The sequence below is a fragment of the Mus caroli genome, unplaced genomic scaffold (assembly GCF_978045245.1).
Source record: "Mus caroli unplaced genomic scaffold, Mus_caroli_1 scaffold_1, whole genome shotgun sequence".
NCBI classification, from domain to species: Eukaryota; Metazoa; Chordata; class Mammalia; order Rodentia; family Muridae; genus Mus; species Mus caroli.
In genome coordinates this window covers 134,735,974-134,761,385 of record NW_028227256.1, presented here as the reverse complement: position 1 = coordinate 134,761,385, position 25,412 = coordinate 134,735,974, and the positions used below count along the sequence as shown (strand labels likewise).

The 25,412-nt window shown below is 39.3% G+C and overlaps 1 protein-coding gene across 4 annotated transcripts in view; it reads left to right on the top strand.

The window, feature by feature from the left end:
* Positions 1-25,412, top strand: part of Ptprc (protein tyrosine phosphatase receptor type C) — a 113,226-nt gene that overhangs the window by 31,040 nt on the left and 56,774 nt on the right. For 2 of the 4 annotated variants that reach the window (XM_029476882.2, XM_029476881.2), the window contains exon 3: positions 18,991-19,014. In XM_029476882.2, coding sequence (XP_029332742.1) covers positions 18,991-19,014 — 24 coding nt within the window. Of the gene's footprint in view, positions 1-18,990; positions 19,015-22,592; positions 22,722-24,994; positions 25,142-25,412 lie in introns of all 4 variants that reach the window. The other 2 variants (XM_029476883.2, XM_029476880.2) reach the window with 2 other exon arrangements.

The window sequence follows — 25,412 nt, the reverse complement described above, 5'->3', positions numbered from 1 at the left end:
ACATTTGTTAGAAATAACCATCAGTGGTACAACACTGCAAACTAACTTAGGGTTTCTGTTTGAATCCCATGTTTTTTGTTTTTTTTTAAACTGAATGACCTTGCTTTCCATAACCTTGAACCTTTGAGTTCCTAGTAGATGTTTGGAATATTCTTGAATTTATGTTGGTATAGTAAACAAACAAAGCAGTAGTGTAGGTGATGTCCTTCAGATAGTGTGGGATTAGAGGACGTGGGTCCTTAGAGTGTAAAACATACCAACGTAAGTCCAAGTCTAACTTATGCCGCAAAATGTTTAAGTTATTCCTTGAACATGGATGGTAATTGTAAATATATTTCAGGATCACTTTCTTATCAAAACTATTGTGCTTCTTAGGGTTGCATAATTTCATATTACTAACATATTGCTGAATGTTCACAACCACCCTGAAACTCATACACACATACTTTCTGCTCTACTACTCCACAAATACAGTGAGTGGTCCATACCCACACTATACAACGATTCTTGGTGTGTGTTTGCCTGAGCACAATGAATCATCCATCCCCCACACCAGGCAATGACAGTAGTTGAATGTACGTTACGGTGTGCACTCACGAGTATTAATGAGTACACAATTTTTCACAAAACAACTTTCCAGCAGTTGTTTGTGACACCTTTCTGTAAGTGGTTGCATCCTGCTTTCGGTTTTTCTTCCTGGCCTTGACAATCACTGTCATCCTGGAGGGGCTGAGTGGTGGCTGGTTCTCTATGGAATCTATCTTTAATGGTCACCACATGATGGCAAGATAGGCTTTCTTCAGCTACCCAGTGCTCAGATATAATGGAAAACATGCTGTTAGGATCTAGTCCAAGCAGTGTTAAGAGAAAGTCTGGACTAAAGCTTAAGTGTCCCAGCTCACTGTAATCTAAACAGTCCATAGTCTCACAGAATATCTATTATAGAAACAGTAACCTGGAAATAATAATAGACTGGGCAGGGGGATAGGAGGAGGGCTAAACATTTGTAATTTAGTAATAGAACTTGCAGAGAGTGGCAAAATGTTATGGGAAAGGACAACATATTCATGTGAGTTTAATATGTTTACACTTCAGCCGATTACTCTCACAGGTAATCACACAGGAAATCAATAGACACTAACTACATCTGTTCAGATTCTCATCACTAACTGCCATCACTTTTGTTGTTGGAGCTTCCACACAGTCCTGTTGCTCACTTACTTAATTCTGCCATTTCATCTTCTATGTGCGTGAATGTGTCACCAGTCTTTGCAGTTAGTAGACACAGTAGAAAAACATTCCAGTTTATTAAAATATGGCTATTTGCTATGTAGGCATCTTCAAACAGTGGCTATTGTACACAATTCGTGCTCTAAGGGCAATATATAAGGGTACCCTGATTTTTAGTCCCAGTTGGGTGAAGCACTTTATTAAAAAATACACAGATAAAATATGGCTTCAAATAAATTTTTTATAGAAATAACCAGCGTTAATTAATAATTAAAGTGATAAATTTATCATAGCAATTTAAGTAATCAGGATAGATTAGTTCAATGTACATCATTTATGAACAGTAAATGACAGCCGATGCTGATATGATTACGTGTGTTCTCCAGGTGGCTACACCAAAGCTTCTATCTTTAACTCACAAAATGTATCTTATAAACTAAGTTGCTAGACTACACTTTCAAGACTGGAGTTACTTAATCAAAAAGCCACCAGTAGCCAAATAACATGAATTTCATTTGTTATAACTAAAATATGTCTGGGATTAGAAGCCCAAATTTCAGTGATTAGAGATTGAATATAATATTTCAGAGTCATCCTTGATATTGCTAAAGAATTTCTCAGTCTCTGACGCCTTATGAAATAGTAACCCACAGCTTTACCTTGGAAACTGCCTTTACTTCACGGCTAACATAAAGCTTTTGTTCTTCAAAAAGCACACAGTACTCATCCAATCTCATTACCAAGAAGAATCTAACTAGTTTCAATATGATTCCCTCCTTACTTGGAAAAATCTAGTTAGGATTATCATGAGACAACATGTTGAGGCAAAGAAGAAAGTCCATGAGTTCTTCATAAGAGTCTCCCTAAAAATTCTCGCCTGAATCGGTTATTTTATGTCCTGAAAGGGCGGAGTGTGCTAAGAACTTGATCTCTGTTGTCATATACCACACACAAGGTGTCTTTCCATATCAGTGAGTTACATGAAATAGCACTGGCAAAATTTTAGTTAGAACAGAATCCTAGCTTTTTTCCCCACTCCTTCTTTTCTCTTCCTGCTTTCTTCCTTCCTTCTCATTTCCCCTCACCTTTCCTTTCAATTTTGAGACAGGCTTTTGCTATGGAGCACAGGCCGATTCACCCTCTCCATCCTCCCGACGCAGCCTCTCTTGTGCTTCAGCTCAGGAACATTCCACCCCTGTGGTCAAAAGATGTGTCCCACCCCACCCCATAGATTTTATTATTTCTAAAGGAAGGTAAAGGTCCTCTTTCTTAATGGACAGCTGTATTAAGTCTACTGCCAAACCACTTCCCCAGGTAGGGGAATTTCTGTGTAAACTGCTGATGTCATTTGAAAGAGCAAGTGGAGGAGGCTGGAAGCAGGGTGTCAGAAGTGCCCAGTGACAAGAATACCACTCCTCCTTTAGTGACACCTCAGACCACAGCTGTGGGTGGGATTTGGGATTCAGATGTGGATGCTGTGGTGAACAAAGACGTGAATCAAAATAGACAGAGAGTGAGCAATTATGCCTAGTTTACCCTCCAGATGGCTCTGAAGGACAAGAAGTTGCTATGCTGTTTCATCTCGGACCAGTCTACACTGACGTTGATGGGGAAGGTTGATCCTGGGTACCAGGATGCCTGAAGGAGGCATGCTTCTGAAGTTTTCCTGCAGCTCTCTTATGATACCATCAACATAAACATTAAGTGTCCTTTGGCATTTGAAAATGCCTCAGTGAATCAGAAGGACGATTAGTAAGTACGAACCCACCAAGAAGTCTTCACTTTTCCCACTCAACTATGAAAATGTTACTAGACCATTATCCAACATAAGAAGCCAGTGGCTGGCAAGTGTCAGTAGGTGGGAAAGGTTCCATGATGACCTCAAGGAAACAGTTCCAGAGTCTACCTGGCCTGGCATTGCTCTGAGGACATCCAGGGGCCTGGGATTCAGAAGTGCCTTCCTGAGGGTAGTAGGTCCAACTGCTGGGAGATGGATTTGCATGTGACCGTCCACTTAAATATCAGGTGGCTTGGAGGACTGATGCCTCTGTTGCCACTCATCAGTGTCATTTTTGATAGCATTTCTTTAAAGCCTTCCATGGAACGAGGAGACACACAAAAGGTGTGTGATAACATACAACACTGAAGATGATAAGTGTGTTCAGGCCTCAGGGCACAGTGTGTACTATAATCTGGGAATACCACTCAGGTTGTCTGTGGTTTTGTTCAACCTGAGGAAATTAAAATTAGAAGAATTTTTCAGAAAGCTTATTCAAATCTTATTAATGATTATTAATATATAATCATTAACTGCCCTCTATAATGTAACACCCTCTCTTAGTGTTCCTTTAAATAATAACCCGCATCCATACTAGATATTGTGATCTTAGGTCTATGGACTAAAACCTCAAATATTACTTATTTTATTCTTAATTAGTAATACGTGTATAAATTTATGGATATGGCGTGGTGATTTGATACATGCATTATATAGCATTGATTAAATCGGGGCCACGAACGTCTTCAGTACCTCAATCAGAATAATCAAAACACTTTTCTAGTTCACTTGAAATACGTTCTATTTCAAACTTTAATCACTCTGCTGTCCTGTTTACCCATGGCTTTGTATACTGTGAAGTGCCTTCCTTATGCCTCTCCCATCTCCTCACTGGTATCTCATAACCACATCCCTCACTGTATCGTATGTCAAGCATTTTAGATTCCACATATAAGGAAGATTAGGAAGGACTAGGCTGTCTTTGCCTAGTTCCCTTCACTTACTCACATCCTCAGACTTTATCCATGCTTTTACCCAAGGCGGGATTCCATCTTTTTATGCCTGAATAATATTCTTCCATGGTATAACTCACTTTCTGTGTTATCACATAGGCTGATGGACACTTAAGTTTCCATTTCCTGGCTACTGTCAGCCACATTGCAAAGAGCACGGATGCTCAGATGGGTACAAGGCATGTTGATTGCATTTCCTGGGTATATGTATTCAGTAATAAGGTTGAGATTGCTGGGTTTGAAACTTCCACAGGATCCTGGTTGTCTCAGTTTGGGGTTCAAAATCAGGTTAGTTGCACACAATACAAATTCATCTCTCCACACAGGTACCAATGTTTGGGGGTATCACTTGACATTTTTGTTTCTCCATTGCTTGAATGTAAGTGTAGATATATATGGAAATTCAGAAGTGCATGAAAATGTCAAGAGAGAACATAGCTGTATCTGATAGAAGGAGAGTCCACGCATGCTCTTTCTCACAGTGTTTCAACAAACCGTTGCTGCAATATTAGTGCTACATGACTAAAGGCACACACCTAAGTTACATCGGAACTACTTACTAGTTTTCTTTCGTAAGCCTGACACTGTGTGGGGCATAGAGAGTTCTGACTGTGCCAGCTCCTTTCAGAGACACATTTGGAGAAGGCAGAATGCTGCAAGAATCAGTAAGAATTTCTAAGGATTGTTGAGTTCCTACTTGCGGAGGCCCTCAAACAGCCTCCCAGGATGGAATCATCAAAGCAAGTAGCTATCATAACCTTTTGGTACCTGAAGATGAACTAAAGTAGGTAGCAAGGAATGTTAGAATTTGCTCCTGGAAATATTTTATTTTTTTATTAGATATCTTCTTTATATTTCAAATTTTATCCCCTTTCCTCATTTCCCCCCCGAATCCCCACCCCCATCCCATCCCTCCATCACTGCTCACTTACCTACCCACTCCTGCTTCCCTGTCCTGGCATTCCCCTACAATGGAGCATTGAACCTTCACAAGGCCAAGTGCCTCTCCTCTCATTGATGTCCCACAAGGCCATCCTCTACAACATATGCAACTGAAACCTTGAGTCCCTCCTTTTGTACTCTTTGGTTGGTGGTTTAGTCCCTGGGAGCTCTGGGGGTACTGGTTGGCTCATACTGTTGTTTCTCCTATGGGGCTGCAAACCCCTTCAGCTCCTTGGATCCTTTCTCTAGCTCCTCCATTGGTGACTCTGTGCTCAGTCCAATGGATGGTTGTGAGCCTCCACTTCTGTATTTGTCAGGTACTGGCAGAGCCTCTCAGGAGACAGCTATATCAGGCTCCTGTCAGCAAGCACTTGTTGGCATACACAGTAGTGTCTGGGTTTGGTAACTATATATGGGATGGATCTCCAGGTAGGAACAGACACTGGATGACCTTTCCTTCAGTTTCTGCTCCACACTTTGTCTCTGTATCTCCTCCCATGGGTATTTTGATCCCTCTTTTAAGAAGGACCGAAGTATTCACACTGTAATCTTCCTTCTTCTTGAGCTCCATATGGTCTATGAATTGTATCTTGGGTATTCTGAACTTCTGGGCTAATGTCCACTTATCAATGAGTCCATAACATGTGTGTTCTTTTGTGACTGACTTACCTCACTTGATGAATTCATCATTCATTGTTCATGAACTCCATGAATTCATTGTTTTTAATAGCTGAGTAGTACTCCATTGTGTAAATGTACCACATTTTTTGTATCCATTCCTCTGCTGAAGGACATCTGGGTTCTTTCCAGCTTCTGGCTGTTATAAATAAGGCTGCTATGAACATAGTGAAGCATGTGTCCTTATTACATGTTGGAGCAATGCAAATCAAAACAACACCCTGACATTCCACCTCACACAAGTCAGAATGGCTAAGATAAAAAACTCAGATGGTAGCAGATGCTGACGAGGATGTGGAGAAAGAGGAACACTCCTCCATTGCTGGTGGGATTGAAAGCGGGTACAACCACTCTGGAAACCATTTTGGTGGTTCCTCAGAAGACTGGACATAGTACTACCTGAGGACCCAGCAGTACCACTCCTGGGCATACACTGAGAAGATGCTTCTGAGAATATTTTAATAGGAAAGACACATAGCAGGACTCTTTAGAGTTTGGTTGATGCTGCCATGTGTGTGTGTGTGTATGTTTATGGGAGGATGCCTGAGAAGGCAGACAAGAACAAGGAAGTAACAGGCCTCAGACTTCAGGAGTTCCAGAACTTTGTTCCAAGCTTGAGGATCTTCTATTACTAAGTGAAACATTTTAGAGCTTTGTGGAAATCAGGTTCTTTGGATTCTGTATGACCTGGGGTTTAGGTTTGGTGCTGTTGCTTAGTCTATTATGAAACAGATTACTTAAGCCACCTATGTCTTCCTTTCTCATTTAATAACCCAAGAGGAATGCCACTCATCAAACAGGGCTATGACCGTTTATTACAGATCCTCATGTTAGGTAACCCCCAATCATAAGATTATTTCTGTTGCTACTTCATAACTGTAATTTTGTTACTGTTATGAATTATAATGTAAATATCCCTGTTTCCCGATGGTCTTTGGCTACCCCTGTGAAAGGATTGTTCGATCTCCAAAGGGTTGCCACCCACAGGTTGAGCACTGCTAATCTAGAGCCTAAACTTAAGTAGCATAGACTCCTAGTAAAAGGGAAAGTTTCTCAACCCTTATGAATGACTTCCAGAGCAACAAATGTAGCTCAGTTTGTAGTGTGCTTGCCTAGCACGTATAAAGCTTTACATTTGATTCCCAACATCACAGGAGTCCAATATGGTGGTGAGTGCTGGTAATGCCAGCACGACAGAAGCAGGGAAAGAAGGATTATAAATTAAAGGTCATTTTGGCTGCACAATGAGTTTGATAACCATAAGCAACCATGAAGCTTAGGCTACATGAGACCCTGTCTCAGACACACGAACAAATAAAAGGAACGTCTGAGAATTGGAGGTCTAGGAGCCCTGAGTAGGAAATCTAGATCCAAGTCAGTGTTTGGGGATTTTTAATTTTTACAGCGTCGCCTTAGGCCCTGAATTCTCTGTGTAGCCGAATATGAGGATGACCTGAAACTTGTGAGTCTTTTGTTTCCACTTCCTGATTATTGGGGTTATAGGAAGAAGCTACTACATCTGATTCTGGCACTTCTGGGGATTCATCTCAGGGCCTCCTTGATATTAGGTAAGGGCTAGTACAACTGAATTGCAGCCCTAGACCCAGGCAGACCTTGAATAGACTTCCTGGAGGAAGGATGGTTTTTCTAACACTTAGATCACTGGTTCTCGAGCTTCTTAAAGTTGTGACCTTTAATACAGTTCCTCATGGTATCGTGACCCCCAACCATAAAAATGATTTCTGTTGCTACTTCATAACTATAATTTTGCTACTGTTATAAACTGTAATGTAAATATCTGGTAAGTAGAATATCTGATATGAGACTCCTCCAGGGGTCATGACCCACAGGTTGAAAATCAGTGAAATCGAGGTATGATGCAGACCACCTGAGATATTATAACAGGTGTCAGGATTCAGCATGCTACTTATTTCAGACAGACAATATCCTTTCTGCTGACAGAAAGCCTGAAGAACTGGCCCAAGATGAGTTTTTCTTAAGCAACTAAATAGGCGATATCTCACAACCCCAATATTGTTTATGAACATTGGCAGGCTATTTTAATATTTTTCTCTATCATGGAACAATAATGTAATCAACATGTAAGAGTGTTAGTAAAAATCCTCACCATAGAAAAATGTTTCCAACACAGGGCAAATGACTGTCCGTTGATATGCCCAGGCAGAGAAAAGACCAGCATGCATCTCTCCTTCAGGACTTGCTTTCATGGTACTATCAGGTGTAACATTTTAGGAAGCTATCCAACTTAAGTAGCTTAGCTCATTGGCTCCCAAAGATGGTGATATTGTACTTCCTACTGGTAGGTATTATTTTTGTACATTATAACAGAGGATTCTTCACAAATATGGAAAAATCCCTGCCTAATTATCTTTGATCATTTCATAATCTTGAATGGAAAGGAACATGTTCCATTTTTCATTAGACTTTTCCTATTGTAATATGTTCAGTCCGAGTTTCATTACACAATTCCTGTTTGTATTTTTAAATATAAGATGGGATTTAATATTTTGACATTAAAGTATCATTTGTAAGTTACCTTGCAAAGTGAAGTGCCTCTGAAATCAAACCAATCATTATACAAAGTTAGCCTCGTTGTTGAAATACGATTCCACTAGAGCAAAGTCAAGTCAACCTGAAATTCAGTATTTCATAGCAGTTAAAGTGTGCAGCCAGGCAGCTTCAACATGAACTAGAGAAGTTGCGGTTTACCCCGAGATAGGGCTGATTATGCTGGTGCTATGGCAACCGGTTGCACCATTTGGAAGCTCTTCTGTGCTTAACCGCATGAGCTGCGCCTCTTCCTTTCCTATAAAGACTTAGAATGAGAAAAACAGAAGTGTGCGAGGAGAAGAAACCACAAGGGCAGTAGAGACACTGCTGCGAGCGAGCCTTTAGCTTTTGCAAACAGCAGCGCAGCAGAACAGCACACCGAAAACCTCTTCGGATGAAAGCTGCCTCTCTCTTGCTTTTCCCATTATGCCTGTACTTTAATGATTTTGAAAGTGTGCCAAGTGTTTCTGTTCAGCACTTCATGACTGAGAGATGAGAAAAAATTAGTTGGGCATTTATCAACCTTGGCTTTGATTATCCACTTCTTTGGGGAGATTGGAGGACTGGGTGCAGTCTTGGGGGAGACATTTGATACTCTTCATGAGACTGAGAACAGTTTGGTGGTAGATGTCCCACAATTTAGCTCTCATTTTCTGTTTATTTTTTGTTTAAGCTAACACCACACACACACACACACACACACACACACACCACCGTTTTATTTGTTTTGAAATCTTGAAAATACTAATAAGGACATATTCAAACTTGTTTTTCTATTTTTTTAATTTTTTTTCTATTATTGTTTTTCTATTTTTCTCTCTGAGAGGGTCTGAGCAGTCAAGCCAAGCCGCTCTCCTCCTTCCAGTATGCTTCAGGCTTCTCGTTTCGTGTCCTTTCCCCATAAACAATGAAATTTTTCCTTTTGTACTGTCACCGTCTAACAATTTTCACTTTTACCAGCATTTTAGTTAGCGTTCACAGTGGTGGGTATGATTGTGGACATTTTTATACATATGCATCATTCTTTGTCCTTCCCCAGAGTGCTGCCCTGGTCCCCCTTTCCTTCCCTTACAGGCCCTCTTCCTCCCCTAAGAGCGGTTCCTTCTGCTTTCATGCCTTATACGGTCCATTAGCCTTTTATATTTTCCCTCTCCTCTTAGAGTTCTTTCTTCCATCTCATCAGCCATGTTTTATTTTATGCCTTTTATAAGTTACACACACACACACACACACCACAAAGAGAGAGAGCTACAGCTCCACATAAGAACAAAACATGTGATATATATCTTCCCAAGGCTAGCTTATTTCATTGAACATTATAATTTGATCTAATTTCCTGTGAATGTTACTCTTCTTTACAGCAGAGTGCAATTGTGTATGTGTGTCTTATGTAGAGTGCCTGGCTAACTGTTTCATTTTTAATGATAATGTTTTTGGGGGTGTGAGAGTACATGGCTATAACCCTATCACTTGGAAGACTGTGGCAGGCGGAGCATTATAAGTCGGAGGGTAGCTCAGGTTACATACCTAGTTCAAAGCATGACTAGATCTTGTCTCTTACAAAACAAAATGCAGGAAAACTCTACTGCCTTTCGCTGTGTCATCCTCTGGGTCCCATTTTGATGGTGCATATAAGGTATTCTGATCATTGTTAATTTTTTTCCTAGCTGTTCAGCACAAATACTGACTTTAATATTAATTTTTTTCTTATCACAGTGCAGTTAAATAAGCCTTTTTATATCAGACAGATCTTCAGTTAAGTTTAAACTTTACATTCTCTAGATTTGCACTATTTATTTATGATATTTATCTCTAAGTAAGAAGAGTGTTATCTGCTTAACTGAATTGCTGTAATGTTATATAAAGTATAATTTAACCTCATTCAGCACCTAATATTTCATAAAACATTATTCAGCACCGTGCCATACACCTAGTATTTACTGGAAATAGTGACTTTTATTCTTGGCCCTGAAACAGTAAAGCATTTTAGCACGGGTGCCAACACGTGTGGGTACCTCTGTATAATCCGTTCACTATGATCTTACTCTATTTCAGAGAAAGTAAAGAGTTATAAAATCATACATAGTAAAATGTTAATTAGTACAGTTAGATAATTTTTGCTGCCTGGCACATATTTTCAACATCAGGTTTACACGTCTGGATAAAAAAAATGGAAAATACATAGCCACAGAAGACTAAAATAGATATTCTAAGTCTAAAAATAGGTCTATCCTGGGAACTGTCTCAGACGAGCGAGTGGGTGGGGGAATATCGCCACCAGCGATGCTTCCTCTTCTTCTCTACCCAAATCTCTACTCCAACGTAAGAAAATAACAAGCACACAGGTCATGCTGTGGCCGCCTACGGTCTCATTTTTGTACAGACTTTGTGCTGTGAACCTGGATGTCAGCCCACTAATGATACAACTACAGGGTTTGTGTTTTCTATCAGTCACTATTACAGTACTAATTATACCAAGGCATATACACATACACAGATGCACATCATTGATATAATCTGGGATGTCTTAAGATGTGGCCTCCACAGTCCTGTTGTGTTCCTATGCTGGGGTACCTTGGAGAATGTCAAGGGATGATGAGCACTTTGAAGAGGGGGAGGAGGAGGAGGAGGAAGAGGAGGAGATGATGGTAATGATGATGATGACTGCAACAATGGTGTTTTTTTTAAAAAAATATTTCCCCATTTTATTAAAAATAATGTCTTTTCTCATACAACATATCTGGATTAAAGTTTTTCCTCCCTCTTCTCCTCCCAGTTCCTCCCCCATCTCCCCTCCCATCGGGATCCACTCCTTTTCTGTCTCTCATTAGAAAAGAGCAGTCTTCTAAGTGATAATAACAAAATGTAACCAAATAAAATTCACTAAGGTAAATCAAGATTCTTCATATCAAAGTTGGACAAGCAAACAACAGAAAGCAACGAGCCCAAAGGAAGGCACAAGAGTCAGAGACCCAATTGTTCAGACACTCAGGAGTCCCATAAAAACACTAAACTGAATGCTGTAATTTATATATATGCAGAGAATCAGGTACAGGCCCGTGTAGGCCCTGTGCCTGATGCTTTAGTCTCTGTGAGTTCACACGTTCTGTCTCAGTTGATTTGGAAGGCCTTATTATCCTGGTGATCTTCAACCAGTTTGGCTCTTACGCTCTTTCTGCCTCCTCTTCTGTGGGGTTCTCTGAGGTCTAATGGGAAGGAATGGGTGGAAACATCTTATTTAGGGCTGTGTGCTCCAAGCTCTCTGTGTTGTAATGTCTGCATGTGAGTCTCTGCTTTTGTTCCATCTGCTGCAGGAGGAAGCTTCTCCGATGGTGGTTGGATAGAATTTTGAGGTGATGATGGTTTTCAAGAAAGCCTCTCACCATAGCCCAAGATGGCCTCAAACTCACAATCTTCTCCCTCAACTTTTGATGCCTTGAACATGGATCATTTGAAAACGTCTGCATCCAGTTCAAAGACTCTGTCTGATGTTGCCATTACTACACATTTAGTGTTGCCATAACCACACAGGAAGTACCCATCTATGTTCTTACCCTTTTATTTTTATTTTTTACTAGATATTTTCTTTATTTACATTTCAAATGCTATCCCAAAAGTTCCCTATATCCTCCCCCCGCCCTGCTCCCCTACCCACCCACCCTTAAATTGAAGGCATTTATTCTAAGACAAGAAAACAAAAATGGGAAACATCATTTTTCTCACATGGCCACCTGAATTTACTTTCATTTTTGTTCACTGAGAATCTTGTGCAGCTAAGACTTGTCTGGAATTTGCTCTGATCTAAGGATGCTCTTGAACTCAGGAGCCCCCAGCTTTCCTCTCCCAGTTGTGAAGGTTTCGCTGTGTATCACTTCATCTAGGGTTTCAGTCTTTACTTTCCTCTTGCTTGCTTACTTAGTTAATTAACATAATTGAAATTGATAACATGATACTTTTAGCCAAATATAAAAGAGAGAAAGCACATGATGTTTATTAGTGTTGCACGCATGTTATTAGTACTCAAATATAATCACAAACGGAAAGCTGTATTTGATAGTGTGAGGGACAATTATCTGGGTTCAGAAGATAGGTAGACATTGTTTCTGTATTAAAAAATTTTTTTACTATCTGATCTTAAAGTGCCTTCATTCATTAAACATCTTCTGGTTTTGTCCTCAGTTGTATTTTGCAGGCTAACACTGTCCTTATTTTTAATTTATGATTTAAGCAGATTGTGAAAGCTAGGGTTGAATGTTTAATTGCACTATATGCCTACAGTTGCTGAGACTACTATTTTGTTTCAACCTTGACTCCTGTATCTCTGTCATCACTTGGAAATATTATTTCACCATTTGTGAATGGTATATGAATTATAATATGTGATTTACAAAAGATTTTAGACAGTGTCTCTTAGGTGCCCCCTCCTCCCTCCCTCTTTCTGATTTTTGAATGCCTGATTTTTTTTTCTCCTGCTCTTTCTTTCCAGACACAATGTGTCCCACTTCTGAGGTCCTGAGTTAGAGCTCGTTCCAATTCCTCTTGCTCTTGTGTTGTTTCTGTTTGTTCTTTGTTGCTCTTTGGTGCATCCTGCTGTCTGTCTGTCTTGTATTTCTTTGATGTCCATTTGAATGAGGGAAGCCTGAGAAAATGTATGTTGACACTCTCTGAGCCTTGGTATAGCTTATACACTCATGTGTAATCTCATGAGATTGAAAGACAGCCGAAAGGCATGGGCTCTCTGGCTTTTAGTTTCCTTTCCCATAATCTGAACTCCATCTCAATAGCACTAGCAGGGTATTCTGCTGGCCTGTGAGCATAAATCGCTGTGATTATTTTCTAGAGATAGGCAGCCATTCTTTTATTCTATAGAGTCAAGATGCAATGCTAACACAACCAATATTTTAACATAATGCTGATAGAAAGAACTAGGGCAATTATTTTTAAATACATCCTACTTCAAGTCTAATATGCCCTCATATGCTATGTTTGTCTCCTGCTTAATTACATAGAAAATACAGAGAAGAATGGCTGCCTTGTATGGCTTACTGAGATGACTAAATTAAAAACAACTGTTGGCCAAGTGACACTGGCATTGTCTGATCGTGGTAGGATTTCAGTGAGTTGTTTACACTCTGTGTTCCATCAGTGGATGAAAGCAAGAAGGACCACTTCTGATAGTTCCCTAATTTTTTTTTCGTTCTCTATCTGTGTGTATGTGTGTGTGTGTGTGTGTGCGTTACTGGAGATGGATCCCAGACGTTCTCACATGGTAGTCAAATGCCCTCCACTGAGCTATGGGAGCTATAGCTTCAGAACTCTTACCTTATATGTTTTTCCCTTGAGACACAATATTACCAAGTTGCCCAATCTGGCCTTGGGATTCACTCTGCAGCCCAGTCTGGTTTTGAAATTGTGACTCTAACTGGGATTATATGGCTATGCTAGTGTGCACAGTTTATGTAACGCTGATCGGAACTTGGTCCTCATTGCAGACTAGATCATATACCTACTTTATAGAATGGACCTAGCAGATGTAATTCTCCATTTTTATTGATGCCCACTGATATTGCCACGCTAAGAAGAGAAAGCATGCACGCTGCTCTGGCTACCTCTTTTGTGTTTATCCACTGGTCCCACTTTTGTACAGCCTTTGGGCTCATGGAGGGAAGTTATGCAGATATAGATTCCAAATCTTCCAAACACTCCCTCTTCTTTTTAGGCTAGTACCCAGAGTAAGTATTATTTCCTCTTTTCTGCTCCCACTCTTCTGTCCTTGCAAAGCAGACAGACTTAAATCCCCTCATGGGATCCACAGGGTTCTTTCTTTCCTTTTGTTTTGGGAGGGAGGTTGGTGGTGGAATAGATGATATTTAAAGCCCAAATATGTCCTTTGAAATGTCATTTCCACTCAAACCGATTCCTACTTTTTCCTAAATCTCTGATGGCAGACTTAGGGGTGTGACTTCAAGGTAACTTTGATTTGCAATCATTTAAACATTTCCAGTTGTAAAAGAAACATATTGGGAAAGGTAAATTCGGTTAACAATACACGTGTTAGAATAACAGAGCTTTGAAGATCAAGGGCTCTGTCATCTCCATGTTCACGTGTTTAATGTCTCTAGTCAATTCCGCTGGTAATTCACAACAGGATTATAATGGGGAAATGCTCACCAGGTGATGACTTACAGATTTCTGGTTCTCTGGTGCCATCTACTGAAATATTGCTAAAGAAAAAAAAGGCATGAAAATTGTGTAACCAGAAGAGTAGAAGATTCTGTAACACATAGACACACTGAGTGTCTATGCTTGTGTGTAGAGGGCCCTGCGCGTGTGTGTGTCTATACTTGTTGCGTTTACAAATTTTAGAAAAAGACTTTAAAATCCATAGTTTTAGAAAAGTGATTTTCTTCCACTTTACTGTCATCCTCCTGTAAACGTACTGTTCTTAATTTACACGGCTACTTCATGTATTTTTTCTTCAGCTATTGTTATTTCTTCTAAATGTTGTTCATACATATGTGTTTGTGTGTATGCATATGCGTATGCATATATGTATGCATACACAAAACACACACACATATACATATATGTACAGTCATTCATATATGTGTGTGTATGTGTGTGTGTATGGAGAGAGAGAGAGGAGATGCTACTTTTACTAGCACTTCATCCTATTTGCACTGGTTATGAGTCACTTTGCAAAGGTTTCATTTCCAAATACCAGATGTATTGACAGCAGATGGTTTGCTTTGGGTGGATAGTGCTGCTGATATAGAGGGAGCTGATCAGAATGCTGCTTCGACTCATTTGCTCTGCATGGCCCCAGCAGGTTACTCTGTGACCCTGTAAGCAGTCAAATGGAAGGCCATGTGCTAACTAAATGCCCCCCAACCCAGTCATTTCAGGTTTTTCTGTGTAACAATAAGGATCCTCGAAGGCTATGTCTACTTATGATTTTGGTGATAATCTATTCAGGTCATTTAGAAAGATTTCCAGAAACATGACAGACACACTTCTAACTGTTGTAGATCTTAAGTAGCACAACTCCTATAAATATTCATGTGAAGCCCTCTGCCTTCCAGTGTATTTGATATGTAAAGTATCCACAGAGGTAGCTGTTAGTATATGCAAAAGATCTTAAATAACATGGGCGTGGATGGCTTTCAGATAGTGGCTTTATAACTAGGCTATCTCTGTAGGGCAACCTTCCTGCATTTCTGCCTTAAGATTCTTAGTGTTTCTTTTGTGTTTTTCCTTTAACGGGGGATACCTGGGAGATATTTATGTGTACTTTGAATCTTTATTGCCGAGGAGAATTCATAGTTTCTTAAAGTGATTAGTTTACACTCTAGATGATTTTAAAAATTATTTGGAGTAATTTTTAAAAGAATTTTTTTATTTTTAATATTTTTTATTACGTATTTTCCTCAATTACATTTCCAATGCTATCCAAAAAGTCCCCCATACCCTCCCCCCCACTTCCCTACCCACCCATTCCCATTTTTTTGACCCTGACCTTCAACTATATTGGGGCATATAAAGTTTGCATGTCAAATGGGCCTCTCTTTCCAGTGATGGCCGACTAGGCCATCTTTTGATACATATGCAGTCAAGAGCTCTGGGGTACTGGTTAGTTCATAATGTTGTTCCACCCATAGGGTTGCGGATCCCTTCAGCTCCTTCGGTACTTTCTCCAGCTCCTCCATTGGGAGCCCTGTGATCCATTCACTAGCTGACTATGAGCATCAGGCCCCGGCATAGTCTCACAAGAGACAGCTATATCTGGGTCCTTTCAGCAAAATCTTGCTAGTGTATGCAATGGTGTCAGCATTTGGAAGCTGATTATGGGATGGATCCCTGGATATGGCAGTCTCTAGATAGTCCATCCTTTCGCCACGGCTCCAAACTTTGTCTCTGTAAATTGGGAACAAAACACCCATGGAAGGAGTTACAGAGACAAAGTTTAAAAGAATTTTTGACTGGTTAATTTTTTCCATGCTGTTTATCATGTCGAATAAGAGAGCTACTGGTATTGAAAATCTACCTGGAAGGACTTTGCAAACAAAACAAGCAATTTTGGTCTTATATTGGCTCTAAACCATAGTTCTGAAGTACTGCAATTTTATTCCAAATAAGGTTTAGGTGTATGTGTGTGTGTGTGTGTGTGTGTGTGTGTGTGTGTGTGTGTGTGTGTGTTTGTCCTCTGTCTTTGTGTCTGTGTGTAATATTTTATAAACAAAACAGAAACTAATGGCTCAGTCATGAAAATGCTCACCCTGCAGGTATAAAGACCTGAGTCCTGCTTCCTAGCAGCCATGTTAAACAAATAATCAAATAAGCTGAATGTAGTGGCATTCAGTCACCTTTAATCACAATGCGGGGAAGACAGGGACAGCAGGCTCTGTAGGCTTGCTGGCCACCAAATTAGCTGAATCCATGAACACCAGGTTCAGTGGGGACCAAAAATACGGTAGAGAGTGATTACCATCGACTGCTGGGCTCCATCCACACACATACACATCTGTGCCTGTGCACACATGAACGCATACAGACACTACTCCCCAGTTCATGCAAAGGTGATGTCATATAGTTTGTCTACATTCATTATTTACTTTTTACCATGAACATATGATAAGTGGTAAATTTATAGTCTTTTTATCAAATGTTTTGGCTTAATATTACACATTTTGGTGGCAATAAGCAACCAAGTTAGTACCATGAAATAGAGTGGTCTCCCAAATGAGTGGTGGAGTTAGTATGACCTACTCTAAAATGCCCCTTTCTTCTATGACCAAAGGGATTATTTGCTTGCTTCTTCATATTCATTGATCCTGTGGTTTCTGCCACCTTCAGAAAACCATCCAATCCCTTGTCAGGATCTCCAACGTCTATACTTGAGCTCATGTCTGAAAACTGTCATCGGATAGCTTTGGCTTCTCCTTTATGTATACTCTGTGTTCAAAGTCATCCAAGGATTTCTCTATCACTGAGTAACTAGTAAGTAATACATACCCCCAATACAGTAGCTTCTCCTCCTTCTCCTCTTCATTATAATGTAGACTTCTTTGCAACCATTATCAGTCCAAACAGGGTGCATATATTACTTAAGTGTTTGTGCAGATTACTGGATGCATTTGTCCTTTGCATTGCTGACTTCACAGGGGAGGGTCATGCCTTTACCATGCTCAACTCTCACTTCTAATGGCAGACCAGCCAAATAATAGCTACTTCCTAAAGATAAGTCAATAAAATGGTGTGAACCTCCAGGGAACCACATGGTGCTACTGAGAAGGGGTATATCAAACTCTCTCTAGATGTGGAAAAGTTTACCTGTGTCTCTCTTGAGAAGATAAGAAACTGTTTGCTCTGGTTTCATATAGTCAAAGCAACTTGAGCATTTTAATCATATTGGTACACTATATTCTTCACAATGAATGCAAGTTATTTCATCTTTTTAAAAACATGATCTATTAATGACTGATATATTTATACTTTGTTTCTTCTCATTCTCTGCAAACCAACATAATTCTTAGAGGTGAATTTGGAAAGAAATTAGAATGGATCAGAGGATAGGAATGCTGTTAAGAGGAATATAAAAATAGAATAAGAAGTACTAGCTGACTAGCCAAAAAATAAAAGGACAGTATTTCAAATAATATTTTCAAAACAATACAGTCATACAACACATACTGATGTCACAGTCATGAGTGGACCTTAGTTCTTCCACCCAGTGACATTATGGCCATTTTTAGTTGTGAAAATATACTCTATGGTGATTATTAGCAGTATTAGCATAATGGCAAAATCACACATACACACACACACACATATATATGCAATATCCTTCTGATCCGTATCATTGGCACATAATTTCAGAGAAACCTTTCTCTAAACTGTCTCTGATCATTTCTTTCCTCTGATGGGAAGTACCTCATCAGCTTCGTCAGCTTTTAACTCTTTTAACTCCTGCATTCTCTCTTAGACTCTTGTGTCAGCTACAGTGTCCATCTGTGTGCTCCAGGCATGCGTAGCACGAGCTCTCCCGTCTCCACACGAATGCTTCCGAAATGTGCAATCAGCACCCATTCAAACTCTCCTCTTTCTCTTGAGAGGTTCCCTCTTTTAATTCAGTGAGAATGTCCACACTTCAGCAATTCAGTAATATGCAGAAACATCCACGGGACTGCTTCCTTTACTTAACTCTTCATTTGCTCCTTCAAAGACATGCAAAGTCTTGGGGGCTGCAGCCTGAGTGTTCCAGGGATGCGTTTCACTCCCGTGTATCTGTCCAATGAGACCTTCTTATTGAGAGCATCATCACGAATGTGTGTGTGTGTGTGTGTGTGTGTGTGTGTGTGTGTGTGTGTGTGTGTGAGCGCGCGCGCGAACGCGTGCGCACATGCTTCTGGTACTCTTTGCATTTTTTTTGCTTCTAACTTAGTTCCAGCTTGTGTTCATTTACAAAAATATTGATTCAAATTTCAAAAAAAATGTCCATAGCCCTCCCGTTAAAGGAATTGCTCTATAAGCTGACTCCAAACTGTGAGCCCCGCTTCCCCCCCCCCCACGCCTTCCTCTTCCTTTAGGACCACATCTTAAGTCCATTAGGTCAGCCTGTAGCTGTCTTCAAAACATCAAAACATTAACAGAAAGAAAAATTGGGAACTTGCTTTCATTAAGATGACATGCTGAAAATAAATATGAATAAAGTATATGATGTATACTTGCATGTATGCTTTAAATCTAAAAATTTCTAAAAGCGTGTTTATTTTTTTTCAGGGCAAACACCTACACCCAGTGATGGTAAGAATTAATATTTGACTTTTAATATTTTATTTTTGTTACAACAATCATATAGTTAATATAGATAAAGTTTTATACTTATTTGGAAAGAAGTTTAAAGAAGAAATTGTATAATAATGTGTGGTTCCTCACTGTCACATGTTCTTAAAATTCTTTCTAATATTAAATTTAGTGACTAGTTGAACATTCTTTTAATTTCATAATTTTTATTGTGTTCAATTTAAACTTTAACATTTCGTTAAATTGACAATAAATGGCATAGAGAGTTTCTAATCCTTTTAAAAATTTAAGACTGTAAATACATTTTTAATATCTGTACATGGGATAAGATTTAAACAGAGAGAAAAAACTGTGATCAGAATATATTGCATAAGAATATTCTTTTAAAAAAAAAGCATTGAATTAGAAATGGGGTAGGAAGCCTAAAAACAGCGTCACATTGTTATATAAGGACGAATGCATTATATAAATGAATTGGATCTAGAATTCACTTATATTTAGATTTTAATATAGGTTCACTTTTATTTAAAATTTCATTTTATAATGTTTTTTCAAGAGTAACCTTTTAAAGTTATGCTTGGAGATCTAATATTAGGATATGCTGCAGTAATAGTTTACAAAGTTTCCTACTGTAATTCAATTAATTTTTTTCTAAAAGCTTTTGAGAAAAGCAATGTAAATAATGCTCATGCTGCCAGTGTGTTAAAAATTCTTTAATGCCCAAATATAGATGTTAAAATTCTCTAAAGCCTAAACACAGAGGAAGTGACCTGCAGGTGGGTAAAGGGAAGTCATATTCCTTGCATGTTTCTGTTGCTGTAAATGCTTGTTTCCTGATTAATCATGTGACTGACAGTATGTCTTAAGAAGGTAAGTGAGACCGTAAAACATGAGTGTTTTAATAACCTAAATGCACATTTCAAGGGGAGCAAATCTGAAAAGCTAAAAGTTGATTATCCTAGGAATTATTTGTCATTAAATGCAACACTATGCAGATACTTACAAATCCCATGCCTTAAAAAAAGCCACATTCTTTTATTTTTCAATGTCTAATATTGGAATTGTATAGTTTTAGTGTGTGGCAGAGACGTTTGATAAAACACTTGCTGCAGAGCAGGTTGTGATTGGTTTATGCCAATTTCTTAAATGAAATTTGACATTTTCCTTTACAAAATATTAAGCTACTCTCAGCTCACATAGACGAGACATTGTTGCAGGAGAGGAAGGTGATGGGATGGAATGATAGCTTATTCTTTTACCTTGTTGAAAGTTAAGTTAGAATTGTGGCCTATCATACAAAGAGGAGCGGTGTCCCTAAATATCACCAATAGAAGATAATCAGTGAAAAACTCAGAATGTTCAAAGTGAGGAGTCAGGGACACTAGAGAATTGGCAAATTTGCAGTCATAGATTTTACTGCTGAGACTTGAACTTAAGTGTCTGTGAAGATATTAACACTTCTACCTGAGAGACTTCTCTGAAGATGTCTTCATACACCAAGGACTGAATTTGCTTTGCTGGAAAATGTCTTGAGGAACCACACTCTTCAAAGCAGCATGGGTTTTTAACATTGAGGGTTTAAAGCCCAAAAGCCTTTTGTAGTTGGCTTACTCCAAGGGTGTGTCAGGGGGTTTGATGGAGAACTTTCTGCAATATTCTCTCAGGCCAGGAGACCATTGCAACCTTTCCACTTAGTTGATCTAACCTAAAAATAAATTGTCATCTGTAAGAGGGCACTGAGTTAACACTAAGTGCACCAGATTTAAAAATCCCTCCTTCCACCTCTCTTCTCTCCCTCTCTGCTTTTCTGTTTCCCATTTCCTCCTTCCTTTTTAAAAAATTTGGTCTTCCTTTTAATTCAATGCATAGTGGGTGAGGGACAATTACGTTAGAAGAGTGGTCCTGAATATGAGAGGTATGTCTTACCTCTAGTTCAATTTGCAAAGGTTGTTTTAGTCTTTATTTGTTAAAGTGCAACTAGTTTTGAGGAAGTGAATCTTTAAAAACTGCATATTTTAATACTCAAAGACATTAATACACATTAAGCAAGGGACAATTAAAAATAACATCCCTAATAATCCCAGAGAGAACATGATGATTTTAAAAACTAAATTTAGGGGACTTGGGAGATGGCTCAGTGGATAAGAGAACAGGTGTCCTGAGTCTGTTCCAGAGGTCCTGAGTTCAGTTCCCAGAAACCATATGGTGGCTCACAACCATCTGTAATGGGATTTGGTGCCCTCTTCTGGCGATCAAGTGTACATGCAGATAGACTATATATATATTTATATATATATATATGTAATTAAACAAAACTAAATTTGATTTCTCTTTTTCACAAAAATAAAAACATTTTAAATAAAGGAAAACAGAGAAGTGTTTGATTTCCCCCATTGTGCAAACTCCTTGCAGACAGCGTACATATCCACACCCACTGAACAGTATTATCTTTCACTCCCTCTGACACATCTGCCCTTTAGAACAGTGAGTTAGAACAAGTTTATTTCAGCACCACATGTCTCCGATTACAAAGGCAAACACATTTTCATAGTTTATAAGAGCTTTAGTTTGTGAGTTTTGTTTTCAGGCTTTGCTTATAGAACTCTCCCTTGGCTTCATTTGATTGATTGGCATATCTTTTGAATCTACACATGCAGGACATTTTGTTTCTAGACAGGGGCTCCTGATTTAGTCCAAGCTGTCTAGAACTTGCAGTCAGCTCTTGAGTGATGGAGCTTCAGACATGACCCATACACCGGATTCACCCAGAGTTTTTCTTTTCCTTTCCTTTCCTTTCCTTTCCTTTCCTTTCCTTTCCTTTCCTTTCCTTTCCTTTCCTTTCCTTTCCTTTCCTTTCCTTTCCTTTCCTTTCCTTTCCTTTCCTTTCCTCTCCTCTCCTCTCCTCTCCTCTCCTCTCCTCTCCTTTCCTTTTCTTTTTTTTTTTGTTTTCCTTTCTTTTCTTTTTTCCACGTGGAGTCCAAAGTCTCCTAATGATTAATTTCTGGCTTTATCCTTCTCCACCATTGCTTACAATATGTAAGTCTTTTCAAGTTTCCTTTAGACATTTTTACAAATTAGGTTTTATTCTTCTGAATCCAGTTGCTTTGGGTAGCTCCCCAATGATTAGATTGGAAGAGAGCTAAGAGGAACTGCCTCCCAGTCAATTTCCACATCTTTATTATTAACTTTTATTATATAATTTGTATCTATATATGCATATGTAGTTAGAAATCTATAGCCATGTGTGTGTGTGTGTGTGTGTATGGGTCATGTGAGTATACGTGCCTATGTATGTTGCCTTGTCTGTATATATACTTATATATTTCTCTTTGTGTATATATATCTATATGTATGTACATATGGAAGTATGTGTGTATGTATGCATGTATATTTGGGAATGTGTGTGTTTGTGTATATGTGTGCAGGTGTGGAAGTATGCAGGCACACTCTATAGCATATAAGCTTGGTATCTGTGTGTGGGGTTAGGAAGCTGAATATGAATATGAATGTATATGAATGGACATTTTTGGGACATGATTTATATATCCCTTCTCTTCTTCTATCCATTAACATAACAGAATTGAGCACAACAGAGAATGCCCTTCTTCTGCCTCAAAGTGACCCCTTACCTGCTCGCACCACTGAATCCACACCCCCAAGCATCTCTGAAAGAGGAAATGGCTCTTCAGAGACCACATATCATCCAGGTGACCACTCAAGCCAGGCCCTCCCAGAAACTTGGATAATGCTGGTATTCTTATGATGACAGGTTGACACACAAACTTTCCTAACCAAAATGGTATTGGGGGTGAATTTGCCTTTCAGAATCTTTCTAAAGTGATCAATCATTTACGTTACATATGCAGTTTCAAAGCATTTTTCTTCAAGATAATAAAATACAGGTGGCAGCAGACATCGGGAAAGGTTGCTTAGAGAACATAATACAGGGATGGTGCTCAGGAGGTGGTAAAGTTGTAATAGAGGATTCCCTACGAATAACCAGGGAAAGTGCCCTAGGCTCACTGCATCTGCGCGGCTGCTAGAAGACTGCTCGGAACCCCTTGCAGCACTGAGCAGGAAAAAAAATTCTCTGGCACAGTGTTTTGACACTTCTGAGCTTCCTTACAGCTGCCTGGAAGTGGGATATTCCCATTTCTTAGTTCCATTCTCAGTTCGCATCATCAGAAATCTAAAGATAGAGAACTATTTTGAACAGGCCTCTCAGAATTGAGATTTCAGTTTTGAGATGTGCTGTTTTCCCAGAGATTATGTCCATTATTAAAACAAAAACTAACAATTAAGCAACCCAAAATCGTGAAATCTAGTGGAATATAAGCTGGAGCCCCTCCACCCCCAGGAGGCCTGTGGCATTCCTTCCCCCCCTCAGGAGGCCTGTGGCATTCCTTCCAACTTTGACATATTAGAAGTTTCAGCTTCTCTTCAAGTTTAGATTTGCAACATAGTCAGTATCTGCTTCTGCCAACATGAGATTGTGCACACATTTCTGAAATAACATCTGTAATACAGTTTTCTTAGGCAAATAGGTTTCCAAAAAACACTTCTTAAGACACTACGAAACTCAACTGCTTAGCAGAACTGTTTATCTTGGTCTAAAAAAGCAACATTCACACACACTCAGGTCTTCAAAGTTCCTCTTTATCCCTGCCACCAGCAGAGGAATCACTTAGAACCTGTGTCAACCTCTGAACATCACGTCTGACCATCTGGTGGCAGCACACACTTTTTCATTATTAATCTCATCTCACACACACACACACACACACACACACACACACACACACACACACACCACATAAATTCAGCAACCTTCCCATCCACAAATTTTATTTGAGCATGTTAAAACCACAGAGCTTCAGATGGACCATCTCAGGGAAAGGCTTAGGGTGAAGTGAATTAGAAACACAGTTGAGTAATACCAAATTGTCTCTTGGCACTCTGCATGCTGCAACTTGCCTGGGAAACTTCTAATGCATTCAAATAAAAGAGCATGCCTTCTTTTTTAGAATAGTATTGCTCTCTAGTGATCTTTCAATGATGTGCTGGGGAAGATTGTGTAATTTATATTTATGATTGATCAATAGTCTTCAATGTAACTAATATTTTTCTTGGTTGCTGATATACTTGGGGTAAACTTATTAATTAGTTTTTCTAATGGTGTAAACTATTCAGTTCTTCTGTACTGAAATCCCTTACAGTAAGTATTGCCATTCACACATTACACTAGAGTATCAAATACTATAAGACAGTGTATGTATGAATTTTGTGACCAATGAAGAATGATGTATATATATATATATATATATGTATATATATATATATATACATCAATAGTTAAGATGTATTATACAGTGAAAATTTCACCCTCTCAAATCATGTCTTTTTTAAAATAAATCACTTTTGATCATGATTTCAGATAATCTAGGTTCTTGGGCTTTGATTCTCTGTGAGCACGCATGTAAGCATGCATACATGTATGACTATCTCTACAAGTTCCCAATGCTGGATGTTATGAATCTGTTAAAACTGACAGTAAGGCGATTTAAACTGTTTTGTGTGGATTTTTACAAATCTCTCATATTTCACAGAGATGAGGATCTTTTCATTTTGGCCATCATGTGCTATCTCCTGTTCCTCCGTTTTGATTTTGTAATCAGCAGTTTATTATTTTTAAGAATTGTAGAGTTTTCTACTGTTCAGTCTATAGGGCAAGTTTGCCTCCAGTCTCAGTCTGTAGAGTTATTCATGAATCCAACAAGCTTTCAGGGATTAGGAAGTCAAAGAAATCACCTGGACAGGTGTATAAACAGGAGCCCAGGAGCCTCCTTTCTGGCCAGGGAACTTCACAATCATAATAAATGGGGTCATGCCACCCTGTGGCACCTTTGTGTCATACAGTCTTAGAGTCTAGACTGCCAGCAACAGGTGTGGTCAACATAACCATCTCACTTTCTAACCTCAGGTGTTTTATCCACGCTGCTGCCTCACCTGTCCCCACAGCCTGACTCGCAGACGCCCTCTGCCAGAGGAGCTGACACTCAGACATTCAGCAGCCAAGCTGACATCCCCACACTCATGCCTGCTTCCGGCGGCGGGACTGACCCACCAGGTTTGGGGGCTCTTTAGACATGGGCAAATGTCAAGAGTGCTGAGACTTGCCTCACTTTGAGAATGGTGTGAGGAGCTGTGGCCACTTGTTCCATGTGGCGCATTTGCTGATTGATGGATAGTTTAGTAGTTTTATAGTTACCCATAGGATGCAAAACAAGGGGAGAAAAGTTATTCTATCAGAGATGAAATAATACTCAGGGCTGAGGCTACAGCATTGTTTTATGTTTCTATAGATGTAGCTATTGTTTAGTGGAGACTGTATTCACTGG